The sequence below is a fragment of the Rhinichthys klamathensis genome, unplaced genomic scaffold (genome assembly GCF_029890125.1).
Source record: "Rhinichthys klamathensis goyatoka isolate OS25496 unplaced genomic scaffold, OSU_Roscu_1.1 h1tg000050l_1, whole genome shotgun sequence".
Lineage (NCBI taxonomy): Eukaryota > Metazoa > Chordata > Actinopteri > Cypriniformes > Leuciscidae > Rhinichthys > Rhinichthys klamathensis.
Genome location: NW_026606596.1, coordinates 1,764,463 through 1,788,355, shown reverse-complemented (window position 1 = coordinate 1,788,355; position 23,893 = coordinate 1,764,463). Strand labels below are relative to the sequence as shown.

The 23,893-nt window shown below is 37.9% G+C and overlaps 1 protein-coding gene across 1 annotated transcript in view; it reads left to right on the top strand.

Moving 5' to 3' along the window:
- The window catches only part of frem2a (FRAS1 related extracellular matrix 2a), a 63,719-nt gene that overhangs the window by 34,263 nt on the left and 5,563 nt on the right, over window positions 1–23,893 (top strand). Inside the window, exons 5-16 of the mRNA XM_056247751.1 lie at window positions 119–244; window positions 1,236–1,487; window positions 12,214–12,363; window positions 13,480–13,689; window positions 14,571–14,768; window positions 16,406–16,573; window positions 16,795–16,977; window positions 17,226–17,356; window positions 17,459–17,617; window positions 19,802–20,105; window positions 20,296–20,427; window positions 21,627–21,958. Of these exons, the coding sequence (XP_056103726.1) occupies window positions 119–244; window positions 1,236–1,487; window positions 12,214–12,363; window positions 13,480–13,689; window positions 14,571–14,768; window positions 16,406–16,573; window positions 16,795–16,977; window positions 17,226–17,356; window positions 17,459–17,617; window positions 19,802–20,105; window positions 20,296–20,427; window positions 21,627–21,958 (2,345 nt within the window). The remainder of the gene's footprint in view (window positions 1–118; window positions 245–1,235; window positions 1,488–12,213; window positions 12,364–13,479; window positions 13,690–14,570; window positions 14,769–16,405; window positions 16,574–16,794; window positions 16,978–17,225; window positions 17,357–17,458; window positions 17,618–19,801; window positions 20,106–20,295; window positions 20,428–21,626; window positions 21,959–23,893) is intronic.

Here is a 23,893-nt window from a genome sequence, read left to right as displayed (position 1 = left end):
GTGTTCTAAAGCCCTGCGGTAATAGTGTTTCTGACAGGGAGCCGCTAAATCCCTCTGTGACTGATATAACAGAACAGCAGTCCTAATACTGAGCCAAATCTTCTTTTTCCTTTGACAGAGTCCACGGTGTTCTTTCCTCAGGCCAGCTTTGCCGTGGAAGAAGATATCGGAGAACTCCTGATCCCAGTGCACAGGAGAGGAGATGTCAGTGAGGAACTGATGGTGGTCTGTTACACCCAGCAAGGTGCAATACACAGCATACGCAACCTTATATATGCTCTCGTTTTTATGCAGACTGTCTTTATATTTAATAGAATGGCAGATTATGATGGCCAAAAGTACTGCACAAACACTAAACTGGAGCTTGTAATTGTGTAAAAAAAATATATATATTATACAAATATGCAAATTGTATGTACAAAAGTTATTTATTTTCATATAATGCTTTTTGTCAGCGGTGAAACTGCAGGGAGTTTGTGAAATTTCAATAGAAATTCAATGCTAAGTTAAATAAAAATGTATCATTAAAAATTAAAGCATTTTAACTATAAATTAAATTATCAACAAAAAAAATTTATTCTATATTTAATTTTAAATTTACATTTTTTTATGCCAACAGCTTGGTTGAAAAAAAATCATTAAATTTATTGAATGTTTAGTTTTATTTAAAATCTTAGTGGGTACAAATACTGTTAATAATTGATTCACAACGCTTGACCTGAGCAATATTCTTGTTTTCTTAATTTGTTGAAGAAGTGGTATAGTTCAACCAAAAATGAACATTTTGTCTGTGGAACACAAAAGTAAATGTTTTTCAAAGAACCTTGGATGGATGGATGGATGGATGGATGGATAAACGGATGGAAAGTCTTTTGAAGTTATGCAATAGCTTTTTGCGACAAACAGACCAAATATTAGTCATTATTCACTAAGGTTTTTCCTGTCTTCAGAATTCTTGTCTCTAGCCTTTCTTTGTGTTGAAATGGTTTTGTCTGTGTCATTCATTTTAAAACAACATTCATTTTTGTGTGTTTCTACTTTTGTGTCCTATTTAAAAAAAAAATTAAAAAAGGGTTTGTAATGGTGAGTAAAGATTGACAGTCATTTTTGAAAACTTTCATTGTCGTTTTTGGGTAAACTCTCCCTTTAAAGATTCATACTTGCAACATTTCCTCAGATGTGTCTTATGTGGATTTGAATGAATTCCCAGCGTGTTCTTTCTGTGCCTGCTGCAGGCTCTGCCAAAGGAACCGTCCCCACTTCTGTTCTGTCCTACTCTGACTACATCTCCCGTCCAGAGGAGCAGGCCAGCATTCTGCGCTTTGATAAGGATGAGACAGAGAAGCATTGTCGTGTGGTGATCATTGACGACTCACTGTATGAGGGCGAGGAGAGCTTCAACGTGACCCTCAGTTTGCCTATAGGAGGCCACCTGGGGCCAGAATACCCCACTGCGAAAATACGCCTCCTGCCGGACCAGGACGACGGTAAGTACTTGTTTGCTTTTGTATGATTTTAAAGGAACAGGAAATTTTCTCTCCAGGAAGTATTGATTCTAATATTGACAGTTTAATGATATATACACGTGACCTGAACAAAGTAGGTTACAAACGTGCATCTGAGTCATAAGTGTGCTGAATAAGTGGGAGCCGTGGCTTAGTGGTCAGAACACATGCTCTTGGGCTGTGGTGCTCATGTTGGAAATTTGAGTTTGAGTCTGGCTTGCGTCATTTCCTGCTCCAGTTTTTTCCCCTCATTTTTTCTCTCTCTCTCCCTTCTTTTTTATCAATAAAAAGTGCCAAAAGTACCAAATTAAAAATAAATGTAAACCATTTTCTTTTAATAAAAAATTAAAACGATGAGGCAGACTTACAATTCAGTCTGTGAACCATACAAATTAGAGCTATTCACAGTCCATATCATGCTCAGACAGATATGTATTTTTTAGTTCAACACACACAGTGATTTAAGGAGCAGTTTATTTTTCTCCAAAGCCTTGTATAGCGACAGAATTTTTGCGTGTCTCGTGTGCATACGGCAGCCAGCGGATGAACCCAGTATAGACACAATGCACATGTAAATGGGCAACACTGAAGTTTGCATGGGAGTCTCTTTCTCCTCCAGCTTTATGAGGCCTGAAATCACAGATAAAGTTGAGTTATTCTAAAGCCTTCTTTCCTCAAAGCAAGAGAATAAATTATTTTTCGGTGGAAAGCGAACAGATTTTTGTTCTTTTATCTCTGTTTTGCTGTTATTATGGCACCTCTCAAAAGTTTGCTGAGGAAAATAGGAGCCGCTGGCTTAGCCCACCTAAGACAGAAAGCGTGAAATTGTACTCAGGAGAGAGCTGGAAGGGATAGAGTTCATCCTTTGGCTCACCATGACCAGGAAACTATACATTAACATACGTGTATATAACGCTGTGTCTGAATCCCCGTGCTGCTCAACGCTGAACGTGGATTAGTGGCAAGGGGAAAGCTTTCAAGTTAAGTTCAGCTTGCTGCATTCGGTATATCTGACAAATAGTATTAAAGCGTAAATAGTGTGTGTGTGTGTGTGTGCGTTTAAGAAAGGGTCTGTGTAATTAGAGGATGTTCTTGGCACTTTGTTTTGGCATGTCTTTCTGACTCTTTATCTACCTCTCTTTCTCACACACAAACAGTACACCTCAGGCTACTAAAGTTTTTTCTGGGGCAATCCTCTTGTCTGTGGTACAATATCCTAAGGGTATTAGATCATATCTGCCTCTATCTGAGGGTGTTATCAGTAAATCTGGGCTAAAACCACCAAAACATCAATCAGCAGCTTGTAATAGCAAAACACGCCTTAAATTCAGGGATAGAGCTGCAAATGAGTGTATCATTCCAGCCTATTGTGATTATTTAAGCTTAACGTAGAGGTTACAAGGCTCCTAAAGGCTTTAAACATTTATTATAAGATAACTATAAAAAATTGTCTTTACTTAATCCAGGACATGAGCTGTGCAAGATACAATTCTGTGGACAATATACTGTATTCCTGCTCTCTCAAGATGAGAGCTTAAATCCAAGTGAGCTACTTACTGTACAGTATTTTAAGACATCATAAGCATATTACAGCACCACAAGGTAGGAAGCAACATTATTCTTCCCTCTAAAATACCAAATGTTGGCCAAATTCTAAAGCAGTGTCGCATGTTTCTTTGTATTGCAACAAACAGTTCAAAATCAACAGTCAACAAAAATGTGCATTTATACTCTATTCTGTAACGAAAGGTATCGATAGAAATAGTTCAATGACTTTTAAAATAGTAAAATGAAATGACTATTTCACCCCCCCCCCCCCCCCCCCCAAAAAAAAACCTTTTATTCAGCAAGGTTGCAATAAATTGATCAAAAGTGACAGTAAAGACATTTATAAGGTCACAAAAGATTTATATTTCAAATAAATGCTGTTCTTTTGAATTTTAAATTAATCAAAGAATCCTGAAAAAAAGTTATGGTTTCCACAAAAAATATTAAGCAGCAACTGTTTTCAAAATTGATAATGATAAGAAATGTTTCTTGAGCAGCAAAATAAGCATATTATTATGATTCTGAAGGGTCATGTCACGTGACACTGAGACTGGAGTAATGATGCTGAAAATGCAGCTTTGCCATCACAGGAATAAATTATATTTTAACCTAATGTTAAAATAGACAACAGACTTCTTTTGAATTGTAATAATATTTCACAACAGTAGTGTTTTTCCTTCCTTTTTGATCAAATAAATGCAGCCTTGGTGAACATAAAGAGACTTCTTTCATGAACATTAAAATAATCTTACTGACCGCCAGTGTTGGGGAAGTTACTTTTAAAAAGTAGTGTAGCTCGTTACTCGTTACTTCTTAAAAAAAAGTAATCTGTTACTTTACTTAGTTACCCCATATAGAAAGTAACTTTTTACGTTACTCGTTACTTTTACGTTACTTTTATGTTGCTTGACTTTGGGCAGAACCCAATATCTGTTCCTAAATGTGTAGGCCTACATAAAGTTCTACTATGCATAATGCCATATATAATGCCATAAATGCATAATGCATTTATCAAATTTTTTAATATTTAGTAAGAAATGCCCGTTAATGGATAGGCATGCATGGGCGGCGCTAGGGAGGGGCTAGAAAGAAAGCCCCCAAGAAAGACCAAAGCTCCCCGTTAGCACCCCCAAAAATAATTTCTGGAAGCAATTATATTCAGGCTGTATTCCAGGGAAGTCCTGAACCGCATGGTGAAGATTTTTTTTTTTTTTTTTTACATAATAAGGGGACATTCTTATCTGCATTAAGCTTTCTTTAATGGTTTTCTATGGGAGGAAAATTCTTAACGTGTAATTAAACACATTGCATTCATATGGGCTCATCTGATTTTTTGTACATAGTATATTTTATTATGATTTTAGTATCATAATGATTAATAAATGCACGCACAATTATCCGTGAACTTGATAAATGTTGCAGATATGTTTTTCTATGCACATAAACAAATGCCTTTCAACTTATGTGTGCAAAATTCAGAATTAAATGAATGTGCTGCAATTTGTACAAATAGAGAGTCTAGGCCTACTATAGGTGTTGTAGCCATTAAATAAGCGCATTTAGTTTCATATTTGTTAAAATATTATAATGTTATTTTTTTCCATGTATGTTGATTATGAAAAGTGAACAGCATGAGTAAGATGGATGCGCAATATATCGGGAGACATTGAGTGGGTCTGACATGATTTTGACCACTTCATTAAGTTTTGTTTTGAAGAAAGACTTTCTTTAAAGTGAATTTCGTTTTGTATAAATTGTATCTTAATTTTAATAATTTTTTTATCAACCAATTGCCTGGATTTAATAAATAAGAAGCAAATATAGCAGACAATATAATCATGACATGGAGGCGCCGGCGCGGTCACTTGTTGCGCGTGAACTGGAGCGCACCTCATCATAAATTAACCAAAACTCAGCGTATGCCTCACAGACATGAGAAATATATCTATATAAAAAGCTTGAAATGTCTTTAAACGAAACAATTCAAAACGAAAAGAAATAGGCTACTCTCTGATTATGTAATCCATTATGTGCATTTCTCTCTGTAGGCGTTCACAACGGAGATGGCGATCGCTGTCAAATGACGGAGATCGCGGTCAAATCTGTCCCTGGGAAAAGTAACGTTTCGCCGAATTGAAAAAGGAACTACGTTTCGTTACCAAATTTTTAGTAATAGCGCGTTACACTACTTTTTACCCGAAAAAGTAGTTACGTTACTGTAACACATTACTGTACACACAACACTGCTGACTGCAAACTTTAGAGCGGTTGTGTATGTGTACATGCTTTCTATTTCATAATAAGTTTAGAGCATTGCCTCATTGGCTTAGCATCGTGATCATTTCAAATTCATTCATTCTTTTTTTTTTTTTTTTTTTTTTAAATGCTACATTTATGAGATGCTGAAAAACAGCAATACATGCCACAACGGTCTTTGTTTGTCTGTGTGTGTGAAAAGAGCTGTTATTCTACATTCTTTCTATTTGAAATGCTGACTGTGAATAAAAATGAAATTCTACGTAACTCCTAAATCTGTATCATCCTGTTCTCCTCAGTCTCTCTATTTCTCTCTTGTGAACACGTACTCGCACATACCTATGCATGAATTATTGATCTGGTGGCCCTAGTTTGGCTGCTCAAGTAGGTTGTGTATCATTTCTGTTTTTATTTTTCTGTTTATCAAGGTTTCAGAACTGAATGAAGAGAGCCTGTGAAATATTTTCTGTGTCATTTAGATTTATGTGGAGTGGTTAACTGCAGATGGAGAGATAAACATCACTACAGCAGAGTAAAGCAGAACACCTTCCCCCACATGACCAGACACCATGAGGAAAAAGTGTGTGTGTGTGTGTGTGTGTGTGTGTGTGTGTGTGGTAGGAGTTTGCAGGTAAACAGACAAAGGTTGACTCCCTCAGGCAATGCAGGGATGATTTTATCTCCGAATGCTGGAGAGAAGATCTCAACGAGCGAGGAAAGAAGGTCAAAACTACAGCTGAAAATTCAGTCCAAAACTCAATAACTCTCTCTCAGTTGTGTGTATGTGTGCCAAACATGAGAACGGGTTTGATGCTGCCTGCGTATGAGATAAACCGCGTTGGGAAGTTACTACATCTTGCGTATGAACTATAATTTTTCCAGTTGCTTGAAAGTAGTTTAGCGGTTTGTTTGTTTTTAAATAGTTTTGCTTTTTCATTCGTTTGGTGAGTCGGGTGTACTGAGTTTGGAAGTTCCACTCCGTACTTCTGTCTCTCTCTGTGAGCTAATGAACTGCATCAAAACAAACAATGTCGGGATGCCGAGCTCAGTGTTATTTGGCCGACAGCGACTGAGCTCACTGCGGATTAAAACTGAAGAGATGTTCTGCTGCAGGGATAAAGAGTACAGCAAAAACTAGTGGAAATAGTCGAACATAGCTAGACTGCAGGAAATTCTGGCTACTTAAACAGAAAGAGACCACTTGATTTACAGTATTTGTAAAATGACCAATCATAGGTTAATGAAATTGAGAATTTACTACAAAATATAGGGAAATTAATGCAAGTGTGGTCAGCAGAACATTTGTGTAGAATTTCCATTGTATGTTTTATTTAAATTATGAATACTTTTAGAATCTAAAACTTTTATTCAGCAAGAATGCATTAACTTTCTATTCATCAAAGAATCCTGAAAAATATATATATTAAGCATAAGCAGCACAACTTTCTTCAACATTGATGCAGCAAATCAGCATATTAGAACGATTTCTGAAGGATCGTGTGACAATGAGACTGGAGTAATGATGCTGAAAATTCAGCTTTGACATCATAGGAATAAATTACATTTGAACATTTAACAGTTCTTTGAATTGTAATAATATTTCACAACAGTAATGTTTTTCCTGTCTTTTTGATCAAATAAATGCAGCACAACAGACATCTTTTAAAAACATTTTTTTAAAAATCATACCGACCCCAAACCTTTGAATGGTACTGTATATTATATCATATCCCAGATAGCACATGCATATCATAGAGACGTCAATTTATTGTTATTTATTGTGAGAAATTAAATGGGTGTATATTATATTATATTAATTATATTATATTATAGGTTTTTTAAGCCATTGAAAAGAACTTGAACTTGACGTTATTTACAGCTCTGGGATTGGCTGAAAACGGTTGTGTGAGCAAAGATGGCAGATTCCTAATTGTGTTCACCAGCTGAGCAACTGTCATTGTGATGAATGGGAATACTATTGTATAGCTCTCTCAATATAATATAATAATATGTATAATATAATGCTCTCAAATGCATAGAAATGCTCATGTTCAAAAGTTCAGGGTGTGTAAGATTATTTTAATGTTCATGAACACCAAGGCTGCATTTATTTAATCAAATCAGTGATCAAAAACTGTAATTTTGTAACATAATTCCAATTTAAAAATTTATTTTTCTATTTTAATATAATTATTTTAAAATGCACTTTATTCCTGTGATGCAAAGCTGAATTTTCAGCATTTTCAGTGTCACATGATCGTTCAGAAATCGTTATAATATTCTGATTTGCTGCTCAAGAAACATTTCTTATCACTGTTGAAAACAGTTGTGCTGCCTGATAGTTTTGTGTGCAATATGCATCAGACGGTCATCGAATGGACAGTGAGAGGTCTGTACGTGTGCCGCGCGCCGCCTGAGGCTGAGACGTCCAAGAACCAGAGATTAATGCCTGACATGATGCTTTCTGCTCAACATTGTTTGTATGACAGTGTAGCCCTGGGTGGAGGTGGAGAATATGAGAAGTACATCTGTTTGGCGGAAGTATATCTACAGAGGCACCTGTCTGTAGTTTGACAGCATGCGCTTCTGTCTGACAGATGTTCATAGTTGGAGACTAGCAAATGTTTATGTCTAGAGAAACTCAAATATTAGCACACAACACAGCATGCTCTGACTGTCAATGAGCTTTGCATTCACATTAAATACACTAACTCCCCAATAACTCCCTCGTGCATTAGCTTTCAGGGGTGTCGATTTCAGAACGCAGCATAAAGATGCACTCCAAACCTTGTAGATCATCAAGAACTGCCGCACACTGAGCTAAAATGGTGTTCTCAGTCAGCAGTATCAGGAGCATCAGAGAGCCAGCTGTCTGAAAAAATGCTTTGTGCTGTTTCCTGTTCTGGCATTTATTGTGTGGAATGTACACACAGGTATTATTGCTCACATAAATCTGTCTACTAAATCAGTGGTGTTGAAGCCGCAGGGCATAAAGACTGCCTCTGCATTAGCGAACCACCTGTGTAGCTCCAGACTAAATCAATACTTACTTTAATGCTCAGATGTGGAGAGTGGACCAGTGCTCATGCTGTTTGGTGCTATAGTAGTTTATGTTGGTTTCATTTATTCTTTTTATTGATTTTGAAAATGTACCATGGTTGTATAGTTGATATTTTTACAGGTCTAGAGAAAATACAATATTACTGTAGATATCTGTCTGCCTGTCTGTCATTTTTAATAATTAATACTTGTATTTATCAAGGACGCGTTAAATTGATCAATATGGCAGCAAAGACTTTTACATTGTTACAAAATATTTCTAATTCGAATATGTACTGTTCTTCTAAACTTTCTATTTATCCTGAATTAAATTTTTTGTAAAGTTTTTATAAAACTTTGAAAACAACTGTTTTCAACATGAATAAAACATTTCTTAAATAAATTAGTTATTTAAAATGAGATTAAATTGTACAAATATTTTACAATATTACTGTTTTTACTGTATTTTTGGAAAAATTCATGGCTGACTTGTAATAAAAACATTGAAAAAAATCTTAGCGACCCCAAACTTTTGAACGATAATGTTTATATATATTTTTTTTTATCAATTGTAATTTAATCAGATAAGTATTTCTCTAACTAAAGGCAATGGAAGGTTTTAAATCATAAAAAGTGGGTTTCATGCCAAATCTGAAATATTTCTAATGCGTGTTTTGTAAGGTAGTGAGAGAATCAATGTGATACTCAAATAAAACTAAAAATACACAACATTGCGTGTTATACATTGTTATGATTATTGTGGTAATATAGTCGGTTTTGAATTGGATTGAGCTGGGGGGTTTTTTCTTATCACCATTGTAGTTAGTTTCTAAAGGCTTTTATTTAGGAAAAAAACTAAATTTCACAACAAATATTATATTTTGCATTATAGAAATAACAGTTTCCATTGATTTCACCACCATAATGATAGTTCACCTGTGATTTTAGTATGGTTTCACTACAAATCAGTTCAGCTATGGTTAATATGCAAGAATGTCATAAAGAAGATACTGTCAAAAAACACTCTTTTGATGTCCCTTTTCAGAATCATTTCCTTGTTAACAGTAATTTCAAATCTTATTTCTCCCTTGAAGTGTAAAAATAGCTCCAGCTTTTGACAGATACAACTAAATACAGCACAGATCTCAATGCTTTCCACCTGCTATTCATACTTAGTTTTCTCAAAGATGTTTCACAAAGCTGTCAAAACTGCACAAACCCATCCGCACTGCACTCCATGCTACCGACAGACACGCTAGCGAGTTCAAACATGAATTTTCACAATCGAAGAACACACAGACTTTTTATCCGTCACCTGAAGCTTTAAAAAGCGCTGACAGACTCGTGCCTGAGAGCAGGCTTCCGGAAATAGACATGTCGTGCTGAGGTTTTGATTGGACCAGGACATCTCGGGGTAGACAGCCACCAATATTTGCCAAATATAATGGAGGTTTTGAAAGAACACAAGCTATTTTTGATCATTGGAATATGGATCTAACGGTGCTGCAGATGAAAACGTGTCCGTCTAATCGAAACTCTCTTTGTTTGGACACCTGGTTATGGATTATCCCCATGTGCCTATATCCATACGGGTTTGATAATGAGCTGTTTTGTCTAATTGTATCTTCTTCATAAAATTGAATCTTGTGCAAGTTTGCTCTCTGTGGCGCAAATGTCGTCACACACCTGCTTTGTGCATGAATCCTTCCTCATTAGCCCTACGGAGTATATGATAACGCTCTGATGATTCAGCACAGTTCATATATGCTGTGAAAATGGGTTTGCTTGATGCTTCTGCCTGTGTATCCAAATATAATGCAGTGTGAGATTTTACCCAGAGGGGCTTTAACCTTCAGCTTCACCCTTCGTCTCAAGCGGCTCTGACTATTTCAACACGCTAATTCTTTTTTAATGCTTCCCCTCATTTTCAACAATTGAATCATTTTAAAACATCTTAACCATGAATACTAGCCTTTCCTTTTATTCTTTTTTATTACAACCTTTGTGCCTAAAGCGTGATTTTTAATCAGCAAACAAATACAATTATTGTAAAAAAGGGAAAAATCACATAACACCGAACACCCTAGCAACCAACTGAATAGAAAGACATTTGCAAATACTCACAATACTTTAGCATCTTTTGCATAGGCAGTTTCAAGAAAATGTAAAATATATAAATATATAATAATCTTATTGTGAGTGTTTTAAATTAAGCACCAATTCAATTTTTTAATTGTTTCTCTATAAACGATTGTAATCGTGCAGCTATATTTTTTAGCATACGCAGAATTATTTAACATTAATGATAAACTAAATACTATGAAAATAATTAGCTGAGGTCTATTGCAGATATAGATTTCTATACATGATTATAACTGCACAGTCAACTTGTTCTCTAGTGTTCACTAGCAGGTGTTTTGACTGTTCCAATATGGCGAATGGAGTCGCTATTGAGGCATCTATATTTGGCGGTGTGTGTCAGAAGCATCTGCACTAACACCTAGGCCACAGCTAGAAAATAAGTGTTTTGGTCTGTTAATTTCTTACAGATATACAACAACATCTACAACAACTTAGATCAGGGTATTTATATGCTAGTGAACATGAATCTAAAATTACATATTAAACCCTGTAATTTGTGACCTGATCTTATGTTTGGAGTGTGTTCTGAACAGAGAGGTTACAGGCATTTCTTTGTAAGTGGCTTCCTGTAGAATAGATAATGCGGGATGACAGCTGTTGAATCCTCGCAGGAACCTCTGCTCTTAGACGCCGCGGGTGAGAAAAACAGAAACCTCCATACAAGGTGTCAGTTTGTTGTCATGGAGACCGGCGTCCACTGTTCCGTCAGCAAACTGAACAGTGGTGTTGAGATGGTGAATGTGGTGGTTATGAAATAGAGCTGGTTTTAGCTATCGTACATGTTTTATTACTTGGTAGAAGGTTGATTTACTATTCAGTACATCATTTATTCAAGGTTTTTCTCAAACTTTACTATTAATTGGATGAGATGTTCTTGTATGTCACAGAATAAAATGGAGGAGGGTTGAATTTTAGGATTGGTACATGTAGTTTAATTTCAATAACTGCAATCAACAGGGTTCCCGCAGCTTGTTTATTTTGAGTGTTTAGGCTTTTTGAGGATTCAAAAAAAGGAGTTTTCATTGTAGGGTGGTTGTGTCCACACACTGCAAAGACACATTTATATGCAAAAACCATGTAAAAGTACATTTTGTATCCGATGATTAAGGACATAATTAAGTATTTGGCAGTATATGGGAAGTTGTGTGTGGAGTGATGAATCACAATGAACATGAGTTACATGATGATGCTCCAGAGCGGTGTCTTCGGAAATCTGCTGAGAAATATAATAATATGCATCTCTACCACATTTTTCAACAAGACAATGCTCCTGCCCAAATTGCAAAGACAACCAATAAGTGGCTTGAGAACAAGTTGAGAACAATATTTGGTGTCACATTAAACTCAAACGAACTGGGAGACATTTTTCAACTACTCATGAACTGTTGTAAGCCATTAACATTGAGTGGAACAACACTGGCTCTTCTTCCAAAAGCTGTCTGCAAATTGGGGAAGGATATTCTGTGCTAAGTTACTTTATCTACAGTATTTGTGTACTTCTGAATCATTTTAGTTTGGCATATTCTTTTGCCCAGGAGTGTAATCTGCTATCCATTTATAAATAGCTAAACATCGCAATAAAATAGAAGAAAATAATAGCATCAAATAAAATAATTCAACATTTTTGTTTTTTGAATGCTTTTCAAATTTGAAGAATGTAACATTCACGGAACAATTATGAAAATTCATTGTCCATGGAAATTGTCTGCGTATGCCCTTACAGCTCCTGTGTTCTACTTCGGCAATCAGGAGTATCACGTCGATGAGAGCGATGGCCACGTTGAAGTCCGCGTGTGGAGGACAGGGACGGATCTCTCGGAAAAAGCTACAGTCACTGTGAGATCCCGCAAAACAGACCCTGTTTCTGCTGAAGGTGAGTGATACCGTTGATTTTCCCAGTAATCCATTGTTTTTTCTCCATCCTCAACCAGCATTGTTACTCGTTTCCAATGATAACAGAGTTCATAATCATAACAGAGGTCAGCAGCACAAGCCCTCTTTTGGGGTTAAAAACTACTGGCATTTACTATCAGGATAAGACGAGCAGTGAAAAATTAGCGATGAAAAGACGCGGACAGTTATTTTTGCGTCTGACCTTATTGCATATGCATTTGTAGGAGTTTTCCAATATTTATGGAAGGAGAGTATTTAAATGAATCATGCAACATGATTTACTAAGGTTTGTGCTAGTCAGTTTACTAGGATTTATGCCATTATTTAATGCCCAAAAAACATGTCTTAAGCCATTTTGTGCCTGTGTTGTTGGTAGATCACACGCACCTGATTATCATTGGCTCTGCTTGTTTGCGACCCTACACGAATTCGCGAGCTCTTGATAGACTGCGTTGGTTATTATGGAAATGATCTGGCTGCATCCGTGTTCTTTAATGTGCACAGTGTCAGTAAATCACTTGCAGAACTTTCCACTCCCATCTGAACTTTATGGGATTGCGGTCTCATGCTAATTAGTAAATCTGGCCCTTAGAAGAAGAGTTCATTTAATTAATGGCCAGTGAAACTGAATGTAAAACTAAATTAAGCCTTTTTTCGTTGAGGAAACCTGGCTTGCAGTATGTTAGAAAAAAAATTAAATGCTACAGATTTGTGTAAAGAAATCTTTTCAATCTCCTGTTCCTGTCTTCCCAGCAAACTCATGAACTGCAAAATGCTGAACCAGGGTCCAGGGTCTTTCATAAATGTGAGAGTTAGTGTTATTGACTCTTTTGGCTTAGTCCTTGAACAAGTGACGTGAGGAGCTCTTAGCAAAGCTGAAAAAAAAAAAAAAAATCTCTGTTCATCCAAGTCCTCTGTGTTCAGCCAACCCAAACTTAGCTATAAGTTCTATACTGTACATTGATCCCTCAAAAAAAGAGAAGCAGCAGTCTCTCTTGAGAGGATTAATCGAAAGTGAGAATCCTGTGCTTCTGCCATTAAATATCGTCTGACCTCTTTCTGACCATAGCCTTATTTCTGTGTGTTCATCCGCTAGCGGGGGTAGACTATGTGGGAATCAGCAGAAACGTGGACTTTGCAGCGGGTGTGAGCATGCAGATGGTCCGAGTCACCATCCTGGATGACCTAGGCCTGCCCGTTCTGGAAGGAACAGAGAGGTTTGAGCTTATTCTTCGGATGCCCTCCAATGGAATTCTGGGAGAGCCAGCGAAAGTAACCATCTTCATCAACGACTCTGTTTCAGACTGTGAGTAGTTTTGAAGATTTTTCCTAACAAAATTGTGACTGAGACACACACACACACACACTCACTCACGTTGTGTTTTCATGTTTAATGGGGATTTTCCATAGACATAATGATTTTTATACTGTACAAACTGATTCTATCCCCTTATACTAACCCTACTACTAAACCTAACCATCACAGAAAAATCGCTACATTTTTACATGTTCAAAAAGCATCACTCATACTTTACCTAGGATTAACAATTATTCCTGGTTATTAATAAGCTGAAGTTTCACACTTTACATTCATAAACCCTGGGTTAACATCCTTATTTGCATATTTGCTGTGTCAGTTTTATTGGACGAGCGCAGCATTCAGCCTGTTTACATAAAGGCTCCAGCATTGCGCATCCTCATATTATACATTGCCGACTATACTATGAAGGTTTTCCTGAGTATACAATAAAGGTAAGAATAAAACAGTCTTTTCTTCACTCCAGTTTTTGCTTTTTCCGTCGCCATTTGCCATTTTCCCCCTCAAATGTTGAGATTATTGTTTATGCAACACGTGGCGTTCCTATGACTGTCCAAAGCATGTGAATACGAGGCATGCGATTGGGCATCTGTTGCTAAGCATCTAGTCGTAACATTCTAAAACCGCATTGTTTCACATGTTTGGCTTGGCAAAAGCAGTGCTAAACCTGCTCCAGAGCAGAGTAAACTGCGAAACGTTCCTCTACCCAGGGTTCAAAGCCGGATTTAGAACAATGATAAGCACAGTGTGAAAAGGCCTATAATGTTTCATAGATTTGCCCAGAGAATGAATGACCAGTTTTTGTCCATGATGCGTAGGTAGATTGTTGCATATTAGAGCATCTTGATTTGTATATTCTTTTTTTTTAGTGCCAAAGGTGCAGTTTAAACAGGCTGTGATGACTGCAGAGGAGAGTGAAGGTCACATCACTGCAATGGTTCACCGCAGCGGAGACATCAGGCACAAGTCCACTGTACGTTGCTACACCCGGCAGGGCTCTGCACAGGTGGTGTCTGACTTTGATGAGAGACCCAACACGGATGCGTCTATCGTAACTTTCTTGCCTGGTAAATAACCTCTTATGCAAGCCGGGATATGGAATGGAGGGAAGTACAAACAAATGGATGATGAACAAATTAATTAATAAATGAACAAACAAATAATTTATTGAACGCATGATCAATTAATTAATGAACTTACAAATAGGTGAGCGAATTAAACTTGAATTAAACAGTTTTAAAAAATCCAATTTTTCACCTTTATTTGCCCAAATTCAAGTAAGTGATGACCCTTTATGTAAGTTGGGATGCACAATGGGGGTGAGGGGTGTGTTCAACTGAATAAACAAACAAACTAGTGAACAAACAAATAGGTTAGTCAATTAAACAGTTGAGCAAAAAAACACATAGCTCACCTTTGCAAGGTGCGCCATTAGTCGCTTTTCCACTGTCAGGCCGAACGGTTCTAAGAACAGTAAGGAATGGTTCCAGTTATATTTCCACTTGAGCTTGGTTCGGCACGGCACCATTACAAATTGTTCTCAGCCTGGAATTCTCAACACTGTTGGCTAACCATGGTAGAATACGTTTAGTGATGTCGCCACTCAGAATTGGTCACTTGTCCGTTGCCTGGCTGTCTGTAGTAGCCTAGAAATCTAGACGCACCCTAGCGGCAGCGAAAATTATTTCGCAGCCAGTGTGGTCTAGCAACTCTCCATAGGCTTTTGAGCTGTAAAAACCAAAAACTGGTCAGGCCAATCACATCGTGTATAGAGTCGGCGGGCGGGCTTAACACAATGACGGCACAGTTCATGACGTTCCGCGCGATTTCCATAGGTGATTTTCCTGCTACTTGAAAACAATGAAGATGCAGCGGTCTTTCGAATCGGCTTTGGCCGCGACTCTGGAGGACTTGGAGTTAAGAGAACGTCACTTAAGTCATTCTTAAAAAAGGAAGATGTGTTCGGAGTTTTACCGACCTGATACGGCAAAAGTTTAATATATCAATTAGCTCCGCTGGTGGAAAAACGCATGGGACTCACTCATCCACAACCGTTCGTTGCTCTGGTTGGTTGTAGCGCTATCCTATTGCGTGCAGAGGGATTTTGAAAGGTAACCGTTTATCCCGCCCCTCGGATTGAGGTATGTCAATGGAGAGTTCCCAGACCTAACATCTTGATGTAGGTCTGGCATGCCAGGCTATGTCTGTAGTGCTATTTGAGAAAAGTTAACGCAAGTTGGTAATAAAATGAAAACTTGGTCACTATTTACATATCATCTGTAAACTAAAGTAACAACTGACACATTTGTATTACATTCCAAAGAGCTTTGTTATCAGCCCCACAGTGGAAAATGAAACCCTATCCGAACTAGCTGGGCCGGAATGGCATGGAATGGAATGGTTAAGCAATGGGAATGGTTTGGCATGACAGTGGAAAACCAGCGTTTGTAATATGCAATCAATTATCCTTTTTGTAAGCTAGGATGTAGAATAGGAAGAATACAACTAAATATATGAATGAATAAAAAATGAAAATAATGAATGAACAAATAAACATTAAACCTGAATTATACAGGTAAAATTACACACTTCACCTTTACTTGATATCTACCATTCAAGTTATAAACATTTGTCTGAAAAGGAGGTCATGAGGAAAACAAATTGAGCTGTTTTCACACTTTGGTCTCCATGTTTTGGTCCCTAGGTGAGGCTGACAAACCATGTGTGCTAAAACTGGTGGATGATTCTATTCACGAGGAGGAGGAGGAGGAACTGCGGCTGGTTCTGGGAAACGCGAAGAGCGACTCGCCGTACGGAGCGTCCATAGGCGAAATGAACGAAATGCTCATAAAGATCAATGACAAAACTGACAGTAAGAAAGAAACAAAAAAAAAGTCATCACAGCGGTTTTCATTTGAAATGCACTTTAGATGAATATTAATATAAATACCTGACATTTAGGTTCAGATTTCTAGAATTTGGGTCAAACTTCAGTAAACTCTTACAGATTCTCTTTGGCTAAGAATCTTTTAATGAACACAAACTCCTCGATTCTCATCTGTCTTTTTCAAACCATTCATTTTCCTCTGTCAGAGCCCACCATCAAGTTTGCCGAGACAAAGTTCAGTGCTAGCGAACCAAAAGAGTCGGGGCAGATGACGTTGGTGAAGATCCCCATCCGCAGGACAGGAGACTCTTCGAAAGTGTCTCTGGTGAGGGTGCACACGAAGGACGGCTCTGCCATATCCGGAGAAGACTACCATCCCATCTCCCTCGGTGAGGCTTCTAGAGGCCAGAACGGGTCATTTGCATTCTGAATATGCCGCATCTAATTATCCTTGGTAGATTGGCAGGTGGCTCCAAGCAGCTTCCACATGCATGCATTTCCTGTCTACATCAGGTTAGATAGAGTTCAGGATGCAAATGACAAATGCAATCAGGTGTGGAAGCGTTTAGGAGAAGAAATATCAGGATGTTGTTTATCTTTTAGTGTATGTATGTAATCAGATATTTTGTGTGTGCAGATGTTGAGTTTAAAGCGGGTGAGATTGAGCATGTAGTGGAGGTGGAGATTCTGTTTGATAGCATACGAGAGATGAGAGAGGCCTTCACTGTCCACCTGAAACCAGACGAGAACATGATTGCTGAAATCCAGGTGGGAAATGTTCATAATGTTTCCCTGTGGTACGTTCTTCATATTTGAAGTTTCATACGCAATTAATGTTGAATTACAAGTCTGTGTCTCTTGTATTGGCAGATGACTAAAGCCATAGTGTACATCGAGGAGAGCAACAGTATGGCTGACGTCACGTTCCCTTCACTGCCTCATGTTGTGTCACTGTTACACTATGATGATGTGAGAAGAACCAAAGAAAATGCCCACCCAGCTGCTGGATACCCCGTCGTCTGTGTCACGGTAGGTTTGTCAGTAGAAAAAGTCAGTCAGAAGGTTTTCAGAACGTTTAATGTAATTATGGGGTCGTTTTTGTCAAGTTTCTGTAGATCCTTGAAGTACAAGTGAATAAAAAGGTTATAAGATTATAATGATTTGTCAAAGTTTAAGCTATAAAAAAATGGTTTTATGGTTTTTAAAAGTGGTTTTATCTAGGAACTCTTTTGGAGGAACTAATTTAGCTCCTACTTCAGAGTAGGGTCTAAACCAGCACTATAGGAACTATCCGTGACGCAAGTGTACACTGATTGGCCGAACGCACGCGAAACATCAGCACCTGCCATTTTTAAAAAGGCTGTGTAAACACACAGATTATAGCCTATATATTTACTCCACAAACTAACTCTACGAACATGAAAAACAGTGATAGATGGGCCTCGTAACCTTTACGCTGAGGAGAAAATCCAACGCAACTTTGAGGGGACCAAGAGAAACATGATTATGTATTTCTGCTCAGATGGACAACACTGGACATCAACCACATGGCATACACTACTAACTTTTCATTACTGTCTACTTTCTATGTATAATAGTTCTATCTAATAACATATTAGACAGGACTTTTAGACAGGTCGTAAACTAATGACCACGGAGAATACGAGCACTGTGAGCTCAGGCTCTGGCGTTCTCTGCGCCATATAATAAGGTCAGCCGCGCCGTCAAAATAAAAGTCACAACAACAAGCTTGGCTTACGTCACTTCAGAGTTCCTACGGGTGGTGCGAATTCAACCAGAAAACGTTCCTAGGGGAACCATTAGTTCTCGGGGGAACCACCCTGGTGGTTAGTTCCTAGAACTAAGTTCCTAGAACTATCCGGTGCGAAAGCCCCTATTGTCTACCCAGGGTTCGAATTACAAAGTGGCTTTCGGGGGAGCCCTATTTTCCGATCCTCCCTGACCCTAACTTACTTTAACGCTTTTGGTGCATGTTCGGGCATTTAAAACAATAGGTTTACAGTAAACCTATTGTTTACTTAGTAAACCGTTTACTTCAAAACACAAGCGTCAGTCAGTGTTGTCAGTGTTAAGGCAAACAGCTCTGTCCACGGTTCTGAATCAACCGCGCTTAGGCCTACATCATGCAAATCATGATAAAAACAGAATAACTCACATACCAGCGGTGGTTTCTGGCGCCCAAGTCTCGCTATCCTCGGTGCTGTCACTAGCAGCAACTTTTAGTGGCGGCGGCGGTAACACCGACAAGCTAGTTGTAGCTGGTGCGCTGTCATCACTCCTCTTCGTTTGTTTTGTAAATCCAAATTGACTGAGGTTTGGCTGCTTTCTTTTTGACATTCTTATTAGTATCCACAGTGTTCCCAAAAAAACGAATAAAGTATGTTTTGAACTTGAAGCTAAGCTAACATTCAAATACCAACTCAGTGAGAAGTTCAAGTGGTGACGTAAACGTAGTAATTTCAGTGCAGCGCCGCCACGCATGGATGGTCACAGCAGGAGACACAGCATTGCATTTATTAGTGGAGACAGATGTTCGGAAATATTAATGTAATGAGCGAATAAACACTGACACATTTTTAATATCATCATTTATTTCAGGAACCTTAATGTACAGAAAATCAAAATCTATATGCGACACAAAAAATGGACAGTGTTTTAGAGCTCCCCCTAAATGTCTCAAAGTAGGCTTTCAGGGGAGCCCAGGTCCTTTTCAGGGGAGCCGAGCTCCCCTTAGCTCCCCCGTAATTCGAACACTGTGTCTACCATTGTAACAGATATTTATATCTTCTGTCTTTTTACAGTATACAGTGTATATAGGCCTATATAGATGCCCCTATTTTACATTTGGGCCCCTGCCACGAGAAACTTTCTGTACATCCCTGTATACATTGGATTGATTTTAATAGCTTTAATGTACTTGAAGTACATTAAACATCTCCTAGCCAATCACTAGGAAAATACCAGTATCAGATCGGGACTCAGTATCGGTAGATATATCAATATGAAATGCTCAGATCAGATTGGGGCACAAAAAACTTGATCGGAAATCAGGACATCCCTAATATTAAAACACACACACATTTCATTTCTTTTAAAAAATCGTACCCCAAACTTTTGAACGGCAGTATTTTCATTGAAGCTGCATTATCTGATGTTCTTTCTTGTCCTTGTTTATTTCTCTGACTTATCCAGGCCTGTAACCCCAAATATCCCGACTATGACAAAACAGGCTCCATCTGCATTAGCGAACGCATCAATGACACACTGACTCATTACCGATGGCTCATCGGCGCCCCCAGTGGTCCGGATGGCGTCACCAGCCCCATGCGAGAGGCTGACTTCGATACCTTCTTTACGTCTTCCAAGATGATCACCCTAGACTCCATTTACTTCCAAGCGGGCTCTAGAGTGCAGTGCGCGGCCCGTGCCGTGAATTCTAATGGCGATGAGGGGCTGGAGCTGAGCAGCCCCATTGTGTCTATTAGCATGGAGGAAGGTGAGCCCGAAACCATTACATTAAGTGGAATCATATAAAAATGCTTTGCTTTTGTATAGCAGCTCCAAAGAACATTATGCTCTTCCTGAGCTGCTGGTTTATAATGTACTATTTGCAATGTGGAATTAGACTGTCAGTAGGTGGTAATATGCTTGAAGTAATGTTTCATGTCTTTGATGTTCCTGGGCAGGGATGTGCCAGCCACGTAAATTGGGCACAGTAGGTGCTGAGCCCTTTTCTGCCAAACTTCGTTATACAGACGCTGAAGACTCTGAATATGCCAATCTCATCAAGCTTACTGTCACCATGCCCCACATAGACGGTGAGAGAGTTATTTCCCCTCTGGCTGCCAGGTTGTTTGCTTAGTTCAGCCTCGACGTGAGAAACCCTACTCGTATATTCCCTTGGGGGGTGGGGGGGAGTGGTATTCTTTTGGGATTTATGCGTTATTTGCTGTCGTAATTAAATATTACAGCTCTCTTCAAAAGCTTAAATCAAAGTCTGAAAGATGCATAAACATATCAAATGTCATGACACAAATTTGCCAACAATGTTTTCCATCAAAATCATGCTTGTCTTCGATCAAAAAGATTTCTGGGATGAAAGTAATAAAAGGGTGCAAAGTATTTTGAAGTATTTTGGGAATAAATTGTCACGAGTGATATTTCACGTCAAAAATCTAGGCCAAGCAAGACCAATTATGGTTGCGTTAATATTACCTTCTTAACTCATCAAAAGCTGCTTTAGCTTCTTTTCCCTAGCTTTTCCTACAATAATAAAAAAAAGCCTTTTACTGCATGACAAAATGTGTAATATAATTATTATTTCACGCAAAAATTCTATCATTATTTACCCTAATGTTGTTCAAAACACATATATCTTTATTTCTTCTGTGAAATTTTTGAAGATTGTCAAAGAATGAAAAGCTATTACTTTTTTCTTTTACAGTTTTTTTTTGGATTGTCCGACATGAACAAATATTTCTCGTCCTCTGAAACCATATGATAGCTTTGTGTGAGGAAAAGATTAAAATGTAAGACATTAAATGAATATATTCCTGTCTGCAGTACTGTAGCTCTCACATCTCATTTGCACTAATATGCAAGTATAGATTTGAATGTGTAATAACTGGTGATAAAGTTTGAATATATAGATTTAAAAGATTAGGAAAATAGTGCACACTTTTCTACAGTATTTTTGTTGTTGTTTTGATTGCTAAAATGTTACATAGAAACGAGGAGTATTCACATTCTTCAAAATATCTCCTTTTTGTGTTCAACGTAAAAAAAATAACATCATTTAGGAAAATAAGCAAATAATGAGAAAATTTTAATTTTGGGGTGAACTATACCTTATATTGTCATGTAATACTTCTAAGCCTTTAGGATGCAGAATTTTCTTTTTCAGATTCATATTTCTGTGGTATATCTTATAAACAATGTAATGACATATTATCTTTATCAAGGCAGTATAATGAATGTGATTTCAGTTTAATTGTCATTTATTTTCTATGTGCTCCAGGCATGCTCCCTGTGGTCTCCACTCGTGCGCTGTCCAACTTCGAGCTCACTCTGAGCCCCGATGGCACTCGAGTGGGAAACCACAGGTGCTCCAATCTGCTGGACTTTAATGAGGTGTCCACACGACATGGCTTTCTAACCAAGGCCACCCGGAATGTAGAGAGCGTCGGGGAGACTTTGGCGTATCAGTACAGCCCTGTCGTCAGAGGCCAGAGCACTCTACGCTTCTACAGGAACCTGAACTTGGAGGCCTGTCTGTGGGAGTTTGTGAGTTATTATGACATGTCTGAGCTGCTCACAGACTGCGGGGGAACGATCGGAACAGATGGGCAGGTGAGACGTCGTCGCAGATTTCAGAATTCTAATGACTAGTGGTTCATAAATCGCAACTGTTCTTGTCCTACAGCTAAAAAAACGCACTTAAACGAATTCCTGGGTTTGAGAAGACAATAGATGTCTGGTTCCTCATTTATCTCTTCACTTTTGTAGACATGTTTACACCACTATAGTTGTAGGCAGATCTACAGGCCCTTAGGGTAAGTTCACATTGTCAAAGTAACCCAATTTAGATTTTTTTTTTTTTTTTAAATTACATGAATCTGACATTTTCGATTCTGATCTGGGCCGCTTTCATACACTAATGTTCAAAAGTTTAGAGTCAGTAAAATTGTGGTTGTCGTCTTTATTTTCAAGGATGCATTAAAGTGACAGTGAATACATTTCCATTTCAAATAAATGCTGTTCTTTTGAGCTTTCTATTCATTGAAGAATCCAGTAAAAAAAATATATATATATATGTTTCCAACAACTGTTTCCAACATGGAGAATAAGAAATGTTTCTCGAACAGCAAATCAGCATATTAAAATGATTGACTGGAGTGATGATGCTAAAAATTCAGCTTTGATCACAGGATTAAATTGCATTTTAAAATATATATTTAAATGGAAACTTTTATTTTAAATTGTAATAATATTTCACATTATTACTGTTTGCTGTATTTTTGATCCAATAAATTCAGCCTTGGTGACCATAAGGGACTTCTTTCAGAAACATTACAAAAATCTAACCGACCCCAAACTTTTGAACGTTTGTGTATGTGGAAATAAATCTAATACATAATCTGATAGTCAGGCCGGAATTCATGTCATTTTTATGTGAATTCTATCTGTATTTTGTTTTTTTGTTCAGTCAATTTCAGCAGTCATATATAGTGTGTGTGTGTGTGTACATAAATGGTGACATTTGCTTTAAGGAATTAAGAGAATGTGGTGTGAATTTAGCCTATCATTTCCTTTACTGGGTTACTGTGTGTTTGGATACCAGTCTTTTGCTATGCTATAGAGTATAGCTGGAGCATAAACAGAACATCCTAGTTACATCAAATTGATTAACACCTCTCCACGAACACACGTCTCCATAGGTAGGGTTCTGCTTTTGGACTTTTCTTTGTTTTCATCTATTATTATGCACAGCATAAACTGGCAGCCATAGCACTCAGGATTTATTTCTGCTACACTCCTCGTTGTTCTCAACAGAAGAGGAGACTGACTTTGCTGTAACCCGCAGAGCTTTTGTATTCATTCGTATTATTTCTGAATTTAAGGTCTTGCTTCAATGGCTCCCCTTCGTTATCTAGGGTCTAAATGTCTGAATGATCTATGTTATTACAAACTTAAGCCTTAAAATCTGCAATAGCTCCATAAAACAAGATGTGAATTCAAAACCCTTCATCTAAAGGAAGTACTCAGATTCTACTGAGGATATTGAACACGGAGCTGGTTGAATATGAAAAGCCTTTCTCTTCTTTCCCTCAGGATGGGATTTTGACAATGATCATGGGGATTTTTCTCGTCTTGATTAAATCCAGTCCAGCAGGTGTTCGTTCAGACTGGCCTCATTACCGAGGAGCACATTTTTATAGCATGGTATTTTGATTATAATTGACTATGTAAATTAGCAAATGTTTCATTCAATCAAAACAGCTAATCTTTTCCTCAGACGAAATGCTTCCTGGCTTATTGATGAACTTTACTTTGTCTAACAGCCAGCACTGATTAATAGCAACCTCTATTTTTCATATATTTTACATTTTTAAAGCAGCTTTCTTCGCAGTCTGTCAGTTTAGTTCCTGACTTTATGTAGCCCCTCCTTCCGAAAAGCGCAATGTGCTCTGATTGGTCAGTTGGACCAGTGTGTTGTGATTGGTCAATATCTTATCTCACAAATATCACACTCCTTACCATCTTTGCCTATGGCTTGGGCATGAA